At 46.0% G+C, this 18,085-nt stretch overlaps 1 protein-coding gene across 2 annotated transcripts in view; it reads left to right on the plus strand.

Moving 5' to 3' along the window:
• The window catches only part of VIPR1 (vasoactive intestinal peptide receptor 1), a 174,461-nt gene that overhangs the window by 126,343 nt on the left and 30,033 nt on the right, over positions 1 to 18,085 (plus strand). For both annotated transcript variants that reach the window (XM_054016641.1, XM_054016642.1), the window contains exons 5-6: positions 1,718 to 1,815; positions 3,438 to 3,570. In XM_054016641.1, coding sequence (XP_053872616.1) covers positions 1,718 to 1,815; positions 3,438 to 3,570 — 231 coding nt within the window. The remainder of the gene's footprint in view (positions 1 to 1,717; positions 1,816 to 3,437; positions 3,571 to 18,085) is intronic.

Below are 18,085 nucleotides of genomic sequence, written 5' to 3' on the forward strand. Positions count from 1 at the left end.
ATAGATCACTTCATCTATGTTCTGTTCGTTCCCTCTAAAGCACCTGGCATGGGCCCCTGTCGGAAGACAGGATACTGAGCTAGATGGACCTTTGATCTGACCCAGTACGGCCGTTCTTCTGTTCTTATATGGCTAGATTCAAAGATTCCAAAGCTAGAAGGGGCCATTATGATCATCTAGTCTGACCTCCCATATCACACAGGCCATAAAACTTCCCCAGAATAATTCCTTTCGAACCAGAACATCTATTTAAAAAAAAATCCAGTCTTGATCTAAAAATTGCCAATGATGGAGAATCCACCATAACCTTTGGTGAATTGTTCCAGTGATTAATCACACTCACTATTAGATAGGGGCCTAAGTGTGCAATCTGTAAGTGCATTTAATGTGAGTGTAAATGTGGCCTACAAATGTAGAGCAAATCAGTCCTCTGGTGTTCTACAGAATCGTTACAGTTGCTGAATGCATTTTGGGAGCAACGCTACTCATAGAGTTAATACTACCAATACTGTGTTATATCACATTTCATCTGATGTCCTCAATATTCTTTACAAACATCAGTGGACTCATTCTGATCTCAGTTACACTGGGGTAAATGTGGAAGTTACTCAGTTGAAATCAATGTAGTTATCTCTGTAATTACCCTGGCATAATAGAGATCAGAATCTGGTCCACACTAATTAATCCCCCCTGTGATATAAGTGGTGGTGTTCCCAAGGAACTGGAGACATGGAGAGATTAAACAAATTGCCTGACATTAAACAGAGAGTCAATGGCAGAGCTAGAGTCAGAACCCAGGAGTCCTGATGTGCAATCCCTAGCACATTTCCTAATTAACAGAACATAATCCCTTTCTCTTTTAGTCTGAGTAATGGTTTAGTGACACAATCACAGGACTCAGCCAAGTTCCCAATTCCTTCTGTGGCCTGGGATAGATCATGTTAACTCTGTCTTGGTTTCCCGATCTGTAGAGTTGGGGGCGAGAATGCCGACACACCTCCTCACCTGGACTACATCTTCCATTATGCACCAGGCTTAGAGACTCCCAGGATGTGCCACCTCCCCTCTCCAGGAGGGGAGACTGTGGTGCATCATGGAACATGTAGTCCAATTGGGGATCCCAGCCTATAGAGGAGACTAGAAACATGAAGCAACCAAACTACAACTCCCATGAAGCACCATACAAGCATTTCTGAATCAAAATATTTGTGTTTTCAGCCAACATATTCTGGGTTTTTATTTTTTGCCCAAAAGTCATTTTTTTTCTGTAGAAATAAAACCCATTTTCATCCCAGCTCTATCCCCAGTCTGCATTGATTAAATGAAACCATCTCACACCGCGTTAGTGGATAAACCAAAGTGATCTGTTGCCAATGCCCTGTATTACTGAGTGTAAAGCATTCCTCTTCTGCATTAATATCACCATGTAGCCACTTCTATGGTTAAATAAATAACACTGCACCCTGTAGGGCCCTTTTCCTTGTAAAATCACTGCATAATTAGGACCTGATCCAAGACCTCTTGGGATCAATGGGATTGTTTCCATTTGCTTCAATGGGTTTTAGATCATGCCTTCTGCCATTTTACACCTGAAACGGGTGTTTTTACCATGGTGAGCTAGGAATTAGTGAGTGATATTGTATGAAATGTTTATTAAGGAGGAATTCTGATGGCTCCTCAAAGACCTAATCATTGCCTCTTTTCTCTATGTTGGCAGACGACGTTCTATGGCACAGTGAAGACCGGTTACACCATTGGACATAGTTTATCTCTCATTGCTCTCACTGCTGCTATGATCATTTTGTGCCTCTTCAGGTGAGAACCTGGGCGTGGAGGGGAAGGGAACGTGCAGGGGTGGGGAAACAGATTAATTCCAAGGACCTCAGCAGATTCTTGGCTACAGGCTGAGAGTGCCTTGCATTTGGAACGCCCAGCAACCCCTTTCAAGAGCGAGGCGGCTGGTGGCAATGGAGAGACAAATATGGTTGAAGTAGCTCCAAGAAGGACGCGGTCACACATTTTGGGGTGTCCTGTGCTCCACATAGCTCAGTTAAGCAGAGTGCCACCTGTGCCATAAAAACAGGCAGACCTGTCCTCCAGCATTTTCTGATCTACTTTAAGTGCTGGATATAGAGCAACCATACAATATTATGGTGATGGTGCAACATGCCGACCGTGGATGACTCGAGGCTTTTGGAAGCCCGAGGGCCAGTATTGGTCTCTGATTTGCAGCTGTTTCCCTTAGGAAAATGGGTAGAGATCTTAGAGGCTTGTGATGTCCGCCATGCTTTACAGAATGGAGAGAGTAGTGGAGAACCAAACAACCTGGAGATGGAAAAGACTTGCTAGATTCTCTAGTCCATCCCCTAAAGCCAATGCAGAAGGGTATCTAGTTCTAATGCTTTTCCCCAACCTTGTACCAAGCAACGGGGCTTCCACCATTTCCCTAGGGAGAGTATTCCACAAGCTAAGAGACTCCTTGTATGGAATGAGATATTTTAATGCTCCAGAGTAGTGTGTCCATTGACTCCAGTTGACCTTGCGCAGAACTAGAAGACCAGTATACAACAGAAGTGTATGGCAAGGTATGCCCTGCAGCCAGCCATCCGATCTTAACAGATGTTCCTTAAGAGGGTTGTTTAAGGTTGGCTGATTAGGCCTGCTTCTTAGTTAAACTAAGACCTGTTTATGCAACTGTGGTAGCACAAAGGGACGTTAAAGCAAGCAGAAACAACCCCCGGAGAATACCGCCACTCACAATGTCTCCCTGACAAGCACAGAACTGGTACGGGGCTCTACACCACCTCTGCTCCCAGCCCCCTGCTTTGGGGGTGGATTGTGGATGCGGCCACACCGCACTGCACTAGAGCCTACAAGGGGCTGTAAGAAGCAGCCCCGAGGCTGGTGTAACTTACACCTGGGCTGGACAGATACCTTCATGGCTCCAGTATACAGAGAACCACCTTTGCCCCACACTCACTTCATCCCTGTCCCCAGCGCAGGGACAGCGTAACTGAGAATCAGACCCATTATGTTGTTTAGGGCTGTAAAACTTGCCCATCTTCAGGATAGTAGGCCTGTTGCTTTTAATTGTTGGGAAATGTCACTTGAAAACCCCAGAGTTCCTTGATCCAGATAGATCTTCAGAATCTGCTAAAGCCTATGGGATGGAATAAACCCAGTGTTGCTCTTAATGTCAGTTACCCTAACTTATACCTTTTAAAGTTAAAATATAATCCACGTCGCTGTATAAAGTATGCAAATATTTATGAATTTTGGCTAGAGCTGTCAACTTTTTGGCAAAACACTGAAATCAGAAAATATTCTGGATAAAGCAGAAGTTTTTCCCAACATATTCCGGCCAGAAGAGTAATGTATTGAGATGAAGTCCTGATGTTTAAAAATGCTATTTCTCTTTCTCTCCCACCCCACAACAGAAAACTGCACTGCACTCGAAATTACATCCACATGCATCTCTTCATGTCTTTCATCATGAGAGCCATTGCAGTCTTCATAAAGGACGTCATCCTCTTTGAGAGCGGCGAGTCTGACCACTGCTCTACGAGTTCAGTAAGTAGCAGCGACCAGTTGATGTTTGGTTCGGCTGGTTTGGTTCGGCTCCCTTAAGCGGGGAACAAAAGAATGAACACAGAAAGGCAGGCAGGGAAATACTGGGGGGAAGCTTTTAGTTGTTATCGCGCTGTATTGGAAAGGAAGCAAAAACCTGCCGGCTTCAGCCTAACGCTGAGGAAGAGGTCGCGGCAGAAATCCTTCACTCAGCAGATGTTACTTTTTAATTGTCAGTGCCTGGGTCTCTCCGCTGTGATGATGAAGCAGGGGTGATAAATGATGAGAAGAGTTTGGAATTTTCTATACGTTGCAAAATCAGGCTACTGAAAAATAGTTTACTGGCTAACCTCCCCGGAGCAGAGGAAAGCACCTCCTATTCTCCGCCTCTGGCATTTAATAGTCTAGTCTTCTGTAGCTCTCATTTCCTTTGGTCTCATTTCCATTGCTGGGTTTAGTGTGTGGTTGCTGTGTGGTGTTGGTGGCCTGTGATATAAATCTAGGGGTCCCTTCTGGCCTTAAACTCTCTGACTCTGTGACCATGAAAATGAACTCTTGTCCTGTTCCACCCCCCACTGCCTTCATTGTCCAACCTAGCTCCATGCCTTCTTTCACACGGTCCCCTTCATGCTTGGAACAGCCTCCCAATTAATATTTGCTGAGCAAGCTTCCTCCCAGACCACCCTGAGACCCATCTGTTCCATGACTCATTACGGATGTCATGACCACGCGTTTCTGTCTGTTTGTTCTCTGGGTTGTTACCCATTTCTGCCTCTGCGCTCCAGGCTCTTCAGGGTGGGGGGTTTATTGTAAAGCACCGTGAATGATTAGAGTGATATATCAACAGTAATAAATAACTGGCCAGAGTCTTGTGTCACAAATAGCTGCCAAGGTTAATTGGAAAAGAAGTCAAGAAGTCAATGAGCCATGGAGCTTGAACGAACCTCTCACCCCTAGGAGGGTTCTCTCTAGGTCATGACTGAGGCACACTGGGGGAAAGCTTCCACCGCAGCTACCCCTCCGATAACCATTCTGTAGCTAACGGAAGGACGTTAGCCTGCTGAGCTCTTAGCTCGGCCCCTTCACAAATGTGAATGGACTAAGAGAGAAGACCATTCCACCTGCTAGTGCGACTTTTCACCGCAATTCACTGAATCCCATTCACTCTTACAGACTAGGGACCGAATGGCTAGGAAGTAGTTCTGCAGGAAAGGACCTAGGGGTTACAGTGGACGAGAAGCTGGATATGAGTCAACAGTGTGCCCTTGTTGCCAAGAAGGCTAACGGCATTTTGGCCTGTATAAGTAGGGGCATTGCCAGCAGATCGAGGGATGTGATCATTCCCCTCTATTCAACATTGGTGAGGCCTCATCTGGAGTACTGTGTCCAGTTTTGGTCCCCACACTACAAGAAGGATGTGGAAAAATTGGAAAGAGTCCAGCAGAGGGCAACAAAAATGATTAGGGGGCTGGAGTACATGACTTATGAGGAGAGGCTGAGGAAACTGGGATTGTTTAGTCTGCAGATGAGAAGAATGAGGGGGGATTTGATAGCTGCTTTCAACTACCTGAAAGGGGGTTCCAAAGAGGATGGATCTAGATTGTTCTCAGTAGTACCTGATGACAGAACAAGGAGTAATGGTCTCAAGATGCAGTGGGGGAGGTTTAGGTTGGATATTAGGAAAAACTTTTTCACTAGGAGGGTGGTGAAGCACTGGAATGGGTTACCTAGGGAGGAGGTGGAATCTCCTTCCTTAGAGGTTTTTAAGGTCAGGCTTGACAAAGCCCTGGCTGGGATGATTCAGTTGGGAATTGGTCCTGCTTTGAGCAGGGGGTTGGACTAGATGACCCCCATGAGGTTCCTTCCAACCCTGATATTCTGTGATTCTATGACTCTATGAATCCCTTGGCTGTTGCTGTTGGGTGGTTTGTCCCCAGCAGTGTCTTTTCAGAGTAAATTCAATGGTCAGCACAACCAAGTGAATGGCTGGATGCTTCACCAATATTATAAAGACATGTGGAGCATAACTCTTCCTTCTGTACTGGACTGCCCCTTCCTGTTGCAAATTCTGCACCCATCCTGCCACCACTTCTTGTGCAACCCCCAGCAAGAAAGTTCAGACACAAATAGCCACCCACTCGCACAGATAAAAACTTCTTTCCAAACGTTCCTATGACCACCTGAGCACTTGTGGAGAATCAGATCAAAAGGGGCACAAGTACTATTGGACGGACGGGGGGATTTGGATTTGGTGAATGTATTTTCCCACTGTTCACCCAGTTGTAAACTCTGATTCGTGGGGAAAAAAGTGGAAAAAAAAACTATTTTCAATTCCTGTTTTAAAGTAAATTATATTGAAAATTGGCCCCTCCAAAGCCCTGTAGTCAGCAGACCCAACTCCCAGGGCAACTCACTGTTCAGCACATTACCTGAGTTGGAATTAGGCCCCAATCCTCAAAAGTAATTAGATGCCTAATTCCTGTTGATTTCAATGGCATTTAGGTGCCTAAATACCTTGAGGGCTCTGGGCCTTAGTCCTATGTCTCAAGATTAGGGTGACCAGATAGCAACTATGAAAAAACGGGATGGGGGTGGGGTTATAGGCGCCTATATAAGAAAAAGTCCCAAAAAAACGGACTGTCCCTTTAAAAACGGGACATCTGGTCACCCTACTCAAGTGTAGATCCTAGCTCTGAAGGTTCAATCCCCGGGGATTACTAAAGTGACACCCATGAAAACAGGAAATCTTTAGGGCCCACTAGCCCCAGCATAAACAAATCCGAATGCTGCAAGAAGCATGAATGACCCTTTAGGTGCGTATGTCATTTTTTAAAAGCCCATTTGGTTTGCTGCAATGGGGTTGTGTTGGTTATTCAGCCAACAGTGGGAAACCTCAAAATTACAGCATTAACCAAGTTGCAAAGCTTCTCATCTAGTCGAACCAGCAAGTTAAGAAAACCAGCGGCGAGAGGCAAATGGCTTTCCATGTGCATTGTCGCTAAGCTGCTGGGGCGCTGGTTTGTTGGTCTTTTCCCCGCGTGACAATCGCCGTTGCTAAGGTTAAAAGAATTTTGGAGGGCGGGGAAGAGAAAAGTATTCCCAGCTCGACGCACCCCAGTGCACTCATGACTTGGCAAACAAGGCTTGTTGTCATAAGTAAATGTAGCAGGCTAAATTGACCATGGCTTGCAGGGCTTGTGTAAAGGAGCGTAGATCCTTTGTCCTGCGTGAAGGAGATTCAATCATGAAAAGCTTTACAAATGTTTCTTCCTTGCCAGCCGGCCCAAGCAATTAAGCACGTCACTAAACAGAACGGTGATGAACTCTCCTGGCACGCATAGAAACAGGAGGCTTGACCTTTAGTAGCGGGCTTTACTGTCCAGGGATTCTCAGCTGGGTTTCCCAGAGGAAGAACTAGCAACGCGGACGGCTTGCTTTCTTCAGTGGCCTTGGGTTCAGTGAAGAAATCTAAAGATCTGATCTAGAAATTACTTGAGGGGAGGGGAATCCTATGTGCTGTGTTATACAGGAGGTCAGAACAGGTGACCACAGTGGTCCCTTCTGGCCCTGAAATCTATGAACAATGGTTGTGTATACCCACAGCTTATTTCCTAAGCTACTCAAATTCTAGTCCCTTTAGAAGCTGCAAATAAACATGCTTTTTTCTCCTAGGCCCTCATTTTTCAAGTTATTTAAGCATGCATGTAATTTTAAGCCTCTGAGTTGTTTCAGTGGTGACAGTCACATGTTTGAAGATGTGCATATGTAACACCAACAGCCCCCAGTCGTGGGTGGGCAAGATTGAACCGGGGACCTCTAGAGCTTAGTGCATGACCCTCTACCGCATGAGCTAAAAACCAGCTGGCTGTTAGCTACAGCTGTAGAGTAGACTCATTTGAGAGATCTCTCTTGCTCTCGCTCTCTCGCTCATGTCTCGGTGCCACCAGATGGGACAAAACACCACACCCAGGGGGTGTGTGGGTTACACATATGCTCAAGCACCTTGCTGAATCTGACTCTAAGACCTGAAGGTGACCATTGTGATCATCTAGTCTGGCCTCCTGTATAACACAGGCCAGAGAACTTCCCTGAGTTAATTTCTCTTTGAACTAGAGTGTAGAACAGGGATAGGCAACCTATGGCACGCATGCCAAAGGTGGCACGCGAGCTGCCCGGGTCCTGGCCACCGGACCGGTAGGCTCTGCATTTTAATTTAATTTTAAATGAAGCTTCTTAAACATTTTAAAAACCTTATTTACTTTACATACAATAATAGTTGAGTTATATATTATAGACTTATAGAAAGAGACCTTCTAAAAATGTTAAAATGTATTGCTGGCACGCAAAACCTTAAATTATAATGAATAAATGAAGTCTCGGCACACCACTTCTGAAAGATTGCCGACGAACATTCTGTTTCAGAAGAACATCCAATCTTTGTTTTAAAATTGCCAGGGTTAGAGAATTCACCACACTGCCACACTCCTTGGCAAATTGTTCCAGTGGTTAATTACCCTCACTGTTAAATACTTCCATTCTGAGTTTGCTGAGCTCAACTTCCAGCCATTGGAGCTTGTTATACCTCTGTCTGCTAGATTGAAGACCCCTCTAGTATCAAATCTCTGTTCCTTAAGTTCTTATAGCCACCCCCCACATCAGCATTCAACCCTACACACTTTCTTCTTGTCTTTTTCTCTCTTTCTCGAAGCCACTGCGTAAAACCCAATCACCAGAGCCAATAACGTGGCAGACGAATTGAGCTGAAATTTTGGGTTGTTTTTTAAAAGAGCAGGACTTCGATCAGCTTTATTAATGTGGCACCTAGATGCTATGGCAATTGGCAGGCTAGACATCCAAGTTAGATGGAGACAGAAAGGCAAATAGATATAGATAGAGGACTAGATCCCCAGCTAAAAGACAATGGAGCTATGCAGATTTACATGCAGGCAAGGGTCGATAGTTTCTCTTCAACTTTTTGAGTTCCAGAAAGACTAGTTGGTTCACTCCAGCCAGCCATTCCTCTTTGCAAAGGAAGGCAACCTATACACAGCCCAACTGTGAAGAATGCACCCTCTGATCTTATATTTTAAGAATGTGAACAGGTATTTCTGTTAGGTATATTTCCATATATATATATTTTTAACTATCTCATAGAACTGGAAGGGACCCTGAAAGGTCATTGAGTCCAAACCCCTGCCTTCACTAGCAGGACCAAGTACTGATTTTTGCCCCAGATTCCTAAGTGGCTCCCGGAGGGATTGAACTCACATCTGTGGGTTTAGCAGGCCAATGCGCAAACCACTGAGCTATCCCTCCCTCCTTCAGTAAGGTCTTGCTCAAGAAACTATAAAGAAACCTGCCCTTTAATTTTTAGAACAGTTTAGCGTAGGGGATGGCTTGTGTTCGCTAAAGCAAATGTTTCTGTAGCTCCCTGCAGAACAGGAGATTATAGACTGTGGCAGAAGCTGAGTGCTAAATAAGGAGAGACACCTGACAAGATACAGGTGACTCACTTGATCAGCACCCTGAATACTTAATTACATTGAAACTAGAAAAGCAGGTCAAAATCCAAAAAGATTATGCATTGAAGTCAATAATAGTCAAACACGCATTGACTTAATGCAGGATCATCATCTAAGAGCCAGGTGTACAAAGGTGTTTGGGCACCTGAAGATGAAGATAGGGCCAGTGGGATTTTCAAAAGTACCCTAAGTGAGTTAGGTGCCTGACTCTGACTGAAAGCCCATGGGAGTTAGGTGCCTCACACACTTAGGAGCTTTACCTTTGTAAAGCTGGCCCAAACTGCTTACATTTAGCCTTTACCAGGGTCTTAAAAGGACAGTGGGAGCTGCACCTCTACCTCGATATAACGCTGTCCTCGGGAGCCAAAAAATCTTACCACATTATAGGTGAAACCGCGTTATCTCGAACTTGCTTTGATCCACCCAAGTGCGCAGCCCCTCCCCCCCTGGAGCACTGCTTTACCGCGTTATATCCAAATTCGTGTTATATCGGGTCGCATTATATCGGGGTAGAGGTGTACCTTCGGTCCCAGAGTTAGATTTTGTTTAAAAAGAAAAACAATCTCAGAACTTTTCCTCAGTGTTTACTTGTCCTTTGCCCAGGCCGAACTGACTTGGATGACTGAGTTTGGACTCTGCCAGGGGGCTTGTCTATATGGACAGTTAGTGCGCGGCAATCTGGGATGTAAAGCTACAGCACACTAGCCTGCCATGCGGCCCATGCACTGTGGCCTACTCCACTTTGAAACAGGAATAGGTCAAAACACACTACAGTGGGAGTGTCTGTGTGTCAGGCTGTAGATTACCGCCCATTATCTGTCCATATAGACGAGTTCAGCGTTGAGTTAAAACTGAATAAGGACGTGAGGGTTGGGCCCTTTAGTATTCTAGTGGGCTCTTGTTTTCACGTGTTCTCTCGTCTTCTGAAATGGTCACTGGGTTTGAACACTTCACATTCACATTCTCCCCACCCGTGAGTGAATTCGGAGCCAAATCTCTTTGGTCATTGTGAAGTCTGGGCGGATGCAGGGAAAAATACATGTTATCGTTTAAAAATTATCTGACCGTACTTTAAAACTAGCAAGAATCTAGCTCCGTGAAATCAATGAGCTGTACTCTGCCCTCGTTTTACTCAACTGAGTAAGGAGAAGTGAGGCCCTCCCATGCCCACTTGTTTGGCAAACTTGGATCTTGGGTCTGGTGTGGCGCACAGGCCCTGCTCTGGATACTTCCCCCTACCCCCACCCCATTAGCAAGTGATTGAGAGGTGTAGAGATTTCCTGCTCACTGGCAAAGGGGGAAGAAAGCTGCCTCTTTTCAAGGGCTGCAGTAACTCCCGTCTCCCCAGCCCCGTAGAGCCATTTGTACTGGGCAGTTTCTCAGAGTATACTACCCACCTCGCCTCACTCTACAGCCATGCTCTCATTGGCCGGCCTGTCCTTGCTGCCCTGCCCTTCTCCGCAAATTGGATGGGGAGCAGCTATGGCTGGGGAGTCACCGTTGCCGTAAGCAACATTAGCATGCAGCAGAAATCCACTGCAAATACGGAGCAGCGATTTTCCCCAAGATGATGCTGTGTTGAGCTGCCCTGATCTGCTCTGAACCCCCAAACCCTGTGCAACACTGATCAAACTGCTCCCGTTGACTCCGGAAGGGGGGGGTTGCACTGTCTTGCCTTCACTTCCCCCTTCCATGCTTAATGGACACATTTGGCTGTATCTGCACTCGATGGAGGGTGCCTGTGTGAGTGTGTTGAACCTGATATGACACCCTGACTAGAACAGGTTCAGCGGAGGTGATAATTTTGCCCCTCAGAATGTCCCCCCTCCTTCAGGCTAGACCAAGAAAGTCCCAGCTGCCTTGCAGGGGTCTCTGGCATGGAATATCACACACAACAAATCCTGCACGCAACACATTTGATTTGATCAAGCAGGGTTTGTTAGATACAACAAAACCTGCATCTTGGCAGGGGGTTAGACTAGATGATCCTTGCGGTCCCGTCTAACCCTATGGTTCTAATAACACCACTGCTGATTTCCTGAGTAACAGTAATATACCCACTGGCACCGTCTGTGTTTGTCAGGAGAAGGAAAGAGAAGAGAGAGAGAGATCCCATAAATAATGTGAGAAGGACAAACCCAACAAAGTGAAGCGGGGGTGGAGAGGAGGACATGGTGTGGTTGCCAATTTCCTTTCAAATCTCACGCTAGCACTTTAAGGTTCACTTCACTAGAGTCACTGAGACGCTATAGACTGAGACCAAAGCCCTTAATTAACGGAGTCCCTAATGATCAAAAAATTGACCATTGTTAAAAAAAAAAAACAATTTTTGGTGCTGGTTCCTGTTTCAGTGCCTGGGTTAAGCGGGGGGGGCGGGGGTGTTCTGAGTTATCACAGGTGACTTTTGTGGGTGAAGCACACGTGAGGCCACAAGCACCTACAAAAAAGAAGGGGCCGGATTGTCACCGCACTTGCTCCCCTGCTCAATTTGCCATGCCTGCTCTTGGGCTAAGAATGACCAGGGGCTATTCGGCATGAGCAAATGGACGGGGATGGATGAAGAAAGCAGGGAATGGAAGGAGCCCTAACTTTGTCCTCTTCCCATTCACGGGCCTGAGTTGCCGGGTGGGTGCACAACGCAGGGAGCAAACTGCTCTACCACAATGGGGGAAGCAACTTCCTCCTTCCCTGGCACAATGGGAGGAGCTGTGAGTCCGAGTTGCACTTTGCGCTGTTGTGTGTTCGTTGGACAGCGCGGCTCCCAACCATCCCTGACTCCAGATGCATTGTAAGGGTGCACTGTAACCCAGGGAGAATACCGAATTGTGTACAAGTCCTAACGGGTTCTGAACCTTTTGTTTGTTTCCTTTGCTGCTGCTTTGATCCAGTGAATGAGAGACAAACAGGAAACTAGATTGTGCGCAATTTGAGGCAGGGCTTGTCTTTGTAATAAGGGTTTGTACAGCACCTAGCGCCATGGGGCCCTGATCCTTGCTGGGCATTACTGTATTGTAAATAATTGATAAAAATAAAGGGGAGAGGGAGAGACCAAAGGAAAAGACACGGATTATGTAGGGACCCATCCTTAAGGTCCGGACCATCTTCCCCATTAGAACCTCACTCTTGTATTTCTCTGTCCATTTTACCAAAAATTCTAATTCTACCAGCCCCAGAAAGAGTTAATCAGTGTCACAACTTGGCTTTCTCTTGTGGAAATTAGGGTTAGGAACTTCAGAGGGTTTTCTAGTCCATTGATTATTTTAAAAGCTTTCACCTGACAAAAATATTGGGCGAGAAGCTCATTATAAATATAGGTTTGATTTGTTCTAGTAACGAATGAAGAACAATTAGCCCCATTCATACAGTTTATTGAGGAGGCCGTTCTCTTTTTATTTCAGTTTCTAAACTCGTCTTTATGTTGGTCCAATCAACCGAAGGGCCTGATTGCTCTGGCCGCCATCTTGGGTACAGTCATGTGACTTGTAAGAGAAACCCAGGCCAGTATTCATAACAGCCCAAACATACAAGGCCTAATTCTCTTCTCCTCATGGTGTGAGTCAGGAGAAACGAACTCCACTGAAATCAATGGAATGAGTAACCCCAGCGTAAAGCTACTGGGTGAAGCGAACTGTGCCCAAGTAGGTGAGGACAAATAGCCTCCTCGGACCAGATCCTTAGCTGACGCAAACTGGCATCGCCCCGCTGACTTTAATAGAGTCCTGCTGCTTTACACCAGTTGAGGATCTGACCCTGACACTGGTTTATGTATTGGATGCTCATATAATACCAGAAGCCACACCTTGTGTGACCTGTGTATTAATAGAGACGGATTTTAAATGTCTTGACATTTAAATCCTTTCAGCTGCTATGAGCAGGGTTAAATCAGAAAGAAAGGGCACCATTACATATCGGGCCTAGGGGTCCATTTGGGTCAGGCTCCTGCCTAAAGCTTGATATGAATCACTGTGGGCCCCATCCTGTTACAAATGAAATCAGTGGCAAAACTCCCATTGACGTTAGCAGGACCAGGATTGAGCCTGGTAGAACATAAGAACATAAAAATGACCCTACTGGGTCAGACCAAAGGTCCATCTAGCCCAGTATCCTGTCTGCCGACAGTGGCCAGTGCCAGGTGCCCCACAGGGAATGAACAGAACAGGGAATCAAGTGATCTATTCCTTGTCACACATTCCCAGCTTGTGGCAAACAGAGGCTAGGGACACCATTCCTGCCTATGCTGGCTAATGGTCATTGATGGATCTATCCCCCATGAATTTATCTAGTTCTTTTTTGAACCCTGTTATGGTCTTGGCCTTCGCAACATCCTCCAGCAAGGAGTTCCACAGGTTGTCTGTGCACTGTGGTAGCCTCTTCCCAGCCTCCCCAGTCCCCACTGTGACACACAAGTGTAGCAGAGGGCAGAATTTGGCCTACTGACTGTGTGTGTCTGTAGACATCCTGTACATCTCGTCTTCATGACAGCTGTAACAAACTTGTATCTCTGCATTAGAGATGGCCCTCAACGTGGGCCTCTGTCTAAACTCTGTGGCGCAAACCCATCTCGAATGCATCTCATCTATGGCGGAGTAGATTTGGAACTCCACGGGGTAGCGAAAGCTGAAGGGTGAGCCACGTAGAACCATGTAGTAGAGCAACTCCCTGGTGCACCAAGACCTAAGGGGAACTCCTCGTCCCACTGAGTTTTTTTATGGTAGATGCCAAATTCCTTCTAGTAGAGACACTGAAGAATTTCAGCTCTTCGTCTCACTTAAACCGAGATGCGTTACATTTTAAGCCCGTGCGAGCTGCAGCTTAACTGGCTCAGTTAGAAGCCACTTTGCTTCTATCAGCACCCCCATTTTAAGAGCCTCTGGAAGCTCAGTGGATACACACAGGTGCTAAACTGCCCTCCTCAGCAGCCTACAGTTCTGGGCACTGGGCAGGTGAACCGGCTGAAAATTCAGCTAGTTCCGCAATTCAGCTCTTCATGTTTCATGACCTTAAAATGCCAACGGGGAGTTTTCACAAACACCCAGGAGATTTAGGAGCATGAGTCCCATTGAACTGGACCTGGTTTCCCCTTTATTGTTGAAGAGAGAAAGTTAAACTGGGGCAGGGAGCGTTGCAAGCCCACTTGAATACAGGTTACAGCTGCACTAAAAGAAAATAGGGAATAAAGAGATGGGCTTTTACCAGCTCTGTCTAGTTTGCTCAGATTTGTAATTTACTTTCTCTGCTGATATCCGAGATCCTGGGTGGGGTGGGGCTGGGTTTGCTTTTTCTTTTTTTCTTTTTTTTTTTTTTTAAATGCATTCTTGGAAGCTAAGCAAAGTGGCAGCACCCAGGGACCGATTGTCTCAGGAACTGAGCACCCTCTGCTCCCATCGACATCATCTGGAGTTTCTGAAAATGAGTCCCTGGGGGTGAAATCTTGGCCCTGTTGAAGTCAATGGGAGTTTTGCCCCCGGCTTCAATGGGAGCAGGATTTCATTCCTAGCAGCCAGGCTTGGTTCTCCCACAAAGGGCAGAGTTAACAAGGAGCCCATGGGAGCAACAGATTGGGGGTTAGCAAAAATGCTGAGAGCCACATTTTCAGATGCGCTCACTAGTTTTGCTGTGCAGATTCTGGAAACGCACGTCCTGCTCTCTCAGGTCCACTGCATGTACATTGCCCTGAGCTTTGCTGCCCATCCTCCCAAGTCAAACACTCAAGGGGTAGGAGATAAAATCTAACTGTCAGCCACACCTAAAGAAAGCGGATGAGAAAGGAATTTGCCTGAGATTGTATCAATTCAACGGGGCTTTTTTATGCCACCTTTTCAAGGGAGGTCCATAACAGAGTCAGCAATCTCTGCTGGAAATCGATCCCATGTCTCCCAGTAACGGCACACTGGGGGGTTGGAAATGAGAGCTGCTCTAACATCCACCGGTGGCTAAGAGCCCCCAAGGGCATATATGGTAGCTGAGCATAGCCAGAGCACAGTAAACTCCACCCCAGCTCCTCCCCGCTCCTGACACACCCCTTGTGCTGAAGGTTGGCCTAGGAGCTGGTTCTGTGCCAGAGGAGATGTTTACACTTCCTCTGTGGCTTATGCACAGAGAATGGACTGGAAGGAGAGGATCTGCCCGTAGGTGTTCTCAGAAAGGAACCAGGAAAAGTGGTAGAACATAATACAAGATTCATCTGCCCCCATCAACCCTCCCTCAGTACAGGCAGTGATGCCCTGGCTAATAAACCATATTCCCTCATAAGTACCTCGTTCAAAAGAAAAGCCATCCTATGGAATACAACCCTACCAAGGGCCAAGAACATAAGAACGGCCGTACTGGGTCAGACCAAAGGTCCATCTAGCCCAGTATCCTGTCTACCAACAGTGGCCAATGCCAGGTGCCCCAGAGGGAGTGGACCAACAGGCAATGATCAAGTGATCTCTCTCCTGCCATCCATCTCCATCCTCTGACAAACAGAGGCTAGGGACACCATTCCTTACCCATCCTGGCTAATAGCCATTAATGGACTTAACCTCCATGAATTTATCCAGTTCTCTTTTAAACGCTGTTATAGTCCTAGCCTTCACAACCTCCTCAGGTAAGGAGTTCCACAAATTGACTGTGCGCTGCATGAAGAAGAACTTCCTTGTATTGGTTTTAAACCTGCTGCCTATTAATTTCATTTGGTGACCCCTAGTTCTTGTATTATGGGAATAAGTAAATAATTTTTCCTTATCCACTTTCTCCACATCACTCATGATTTTATATACCTCTATCATATGCCCCCTTAGTCTCCTCTTTTCCAAGCTGAAGAGTCCTAGCCTCTTTAATCTCTCCTCATATGGGACCCGTTCCAAACCCCTAATCGTTTTAGTTGCCCTTTTCTGAACTTTTTCTAGTGCCAGTATATCTTTTTTGAGATGAGGAGACCACATCTGTACGCAGTATTCGAGATGTGGGCGTATCATCGATTTATATAAGGGCAATAATATATTCTCAGTCTTATTCTCTATCCCCTTTTTAATGATCCCTAACATCCTGTTTGCTTTTTTGACCGCCTCTGCACACTGCGTGGACATCTTCAGAGAACTATCCACGATGACTCCAAGATCTTTTTCCTGGCTTGTTGTAGCTAAATTAGACCCCATCATATTGTATGTATAGTTGGGGTTATTTTTTCCAATGTGCATTACTTTACATTTATCCACATTAAATTTAATTTGTCATTTTGTTGCCCAATCACTTAGCAGAGAGTATTGTCCTATTAGGAGAAAAACATCTGTATTTGGAGCCTAATTCTGATCTGATACCTGGGTGCAACTCCTACTGAAATCAGTGGAAGATGCATTGTGTAGCTGAATACAATATGAGGCCCTTGGGCATTTAGATTATACAGTGATTGGTGCTTAATTAGTATATAGATTCATTAGACATGAGGCTGAAATAATGAGATTGGGGCTTTATCATACCATGAAATCCGATGAGCAGCACAGCTCTCCAGTTATTGCAGCCCTATTATTATTTAGTGCAATAATACCTAGAGGCCGCAATCATGGATCAGGACCCCATTGTGCGAGGCCACACACACCATGAAAAGATACTCTCTGCCTCAAACAGCATATCATACAAACGTAAGATGAGAGTCAACAAGTGGATACAATAGAGAGGAGGCAGAGGAGAAAAGATAACAGTGAAACCATAAATGTTCCCCTGCTGCATTTGGACATGCCAAGAATTTGCAAGCCCAAGTGCACTGCAATATAATCCTTGAACTACACAGACTAATAATTACATATTGTTACACTCCAGATCCACCACCCATTTCCTGCACTCCTAAGCATACATCAGCAGGGTTGGCTTGAAATGAACTAGAATCTCTTCAACTCTGCCCTCCGTCTATTGTCTTCCCATTTGACAGCAATCTGTTAATTAAATCTGCCTTTTTAATCTTTTTTTCCTCGAGCCTCGCACTTGAATTGCTGATATTGTAGAAATCCATTCTTGGCTCGCTGATTGATCAGGTTCATTCAGAAGGCAGCAGCTTAAACAGTTGGGTCCAAAGGGATGGCGTGTCAGATGAAAGCGAAAGCAAACTGCGAAAAGCCATCGGGAAGGTGTGAATCACAAAGCCCCTCTCAAAGGCATCAGTTCATCTTCTGGGTAAGGTTTAGAGCTGAGGCTGGTGCTGCGGGAGCTCTTCATGTTCAGAGGAGAAGAGCATCATCTCTTCCCCGCTGGGACGCTGCCTTGTTCAATATCCGCAATTACAAAATGCCAAGTGCCTGCTGAATCAGCCTCTGGAATCAAAGAACCAGCTAAGCCAGAGAATTTCTCCCCACACTTACCTGATTGCTCCTGGCAGCAGTTCAAATAATAGGTTGCATTGCAGGCACGCTGAGAAATCGGCAAATAAGGCTCCAGCTGTTCTCCTAGCTGGAAAGCAAGTTAACTGTTTGCCTGCTCCTGGAGACCTCCATTAGAGTATCTCCAGGTGGCGCCTGCTTGCTGTACGCTACCAGTGTTCTTGGCAGAGCCAGGCAACAGGGACGCCGACAAGGAATCAAGACTAAGCATCAAAATACAATGTAGGCAGCAAAAGCAACTTGAGCTAGGAGAAGAAGAGCAGCATCGACGATGGGCAAATGCAGCGTGAGTCTGTTTAATTTGTGGCTGGTGCCTAGATGCAATGGTGGTGGGTCCCCTTGAAATAGACAGAGTAGATTAGTCTGGACAGAACTTACTTGCTGGGATTCTGCATGAGCCATCTGCGTCCTGTTCAAGCCAGACTGCCGCCATACCCGGCATTTCAGGTAGAATATGCTGTTATTCCTGCCCTAGGCACTTCCAGCTTGAACCCACCTGCTCTACAGATAAATATAGCTTGGGTAGAACTCACCTGCTGTGCTGCTGAATGAGTCAGGTACATCCAGGTTGCAATTAATGACCAGGTGCTTCCAGGTGGAATGTACCTGCTGGAAGGGAAAGGGCTTTCAGCATAGACTGAA

This window comes from Malaclemys terrapin, chromosome 2 (genome assembly GCF_027887155.1).
Source record: "Malaclemys terrapin pileata isolate rMalTer1 chromosome 2, rMalTer1.hap1, whole genome shotgun sequence".
Taxonomy (NCBI): Eukaryota; Metazoa; Chordata; order Testudines; family Emydidae; genus Malaclemys; species Malaclemys terrapin.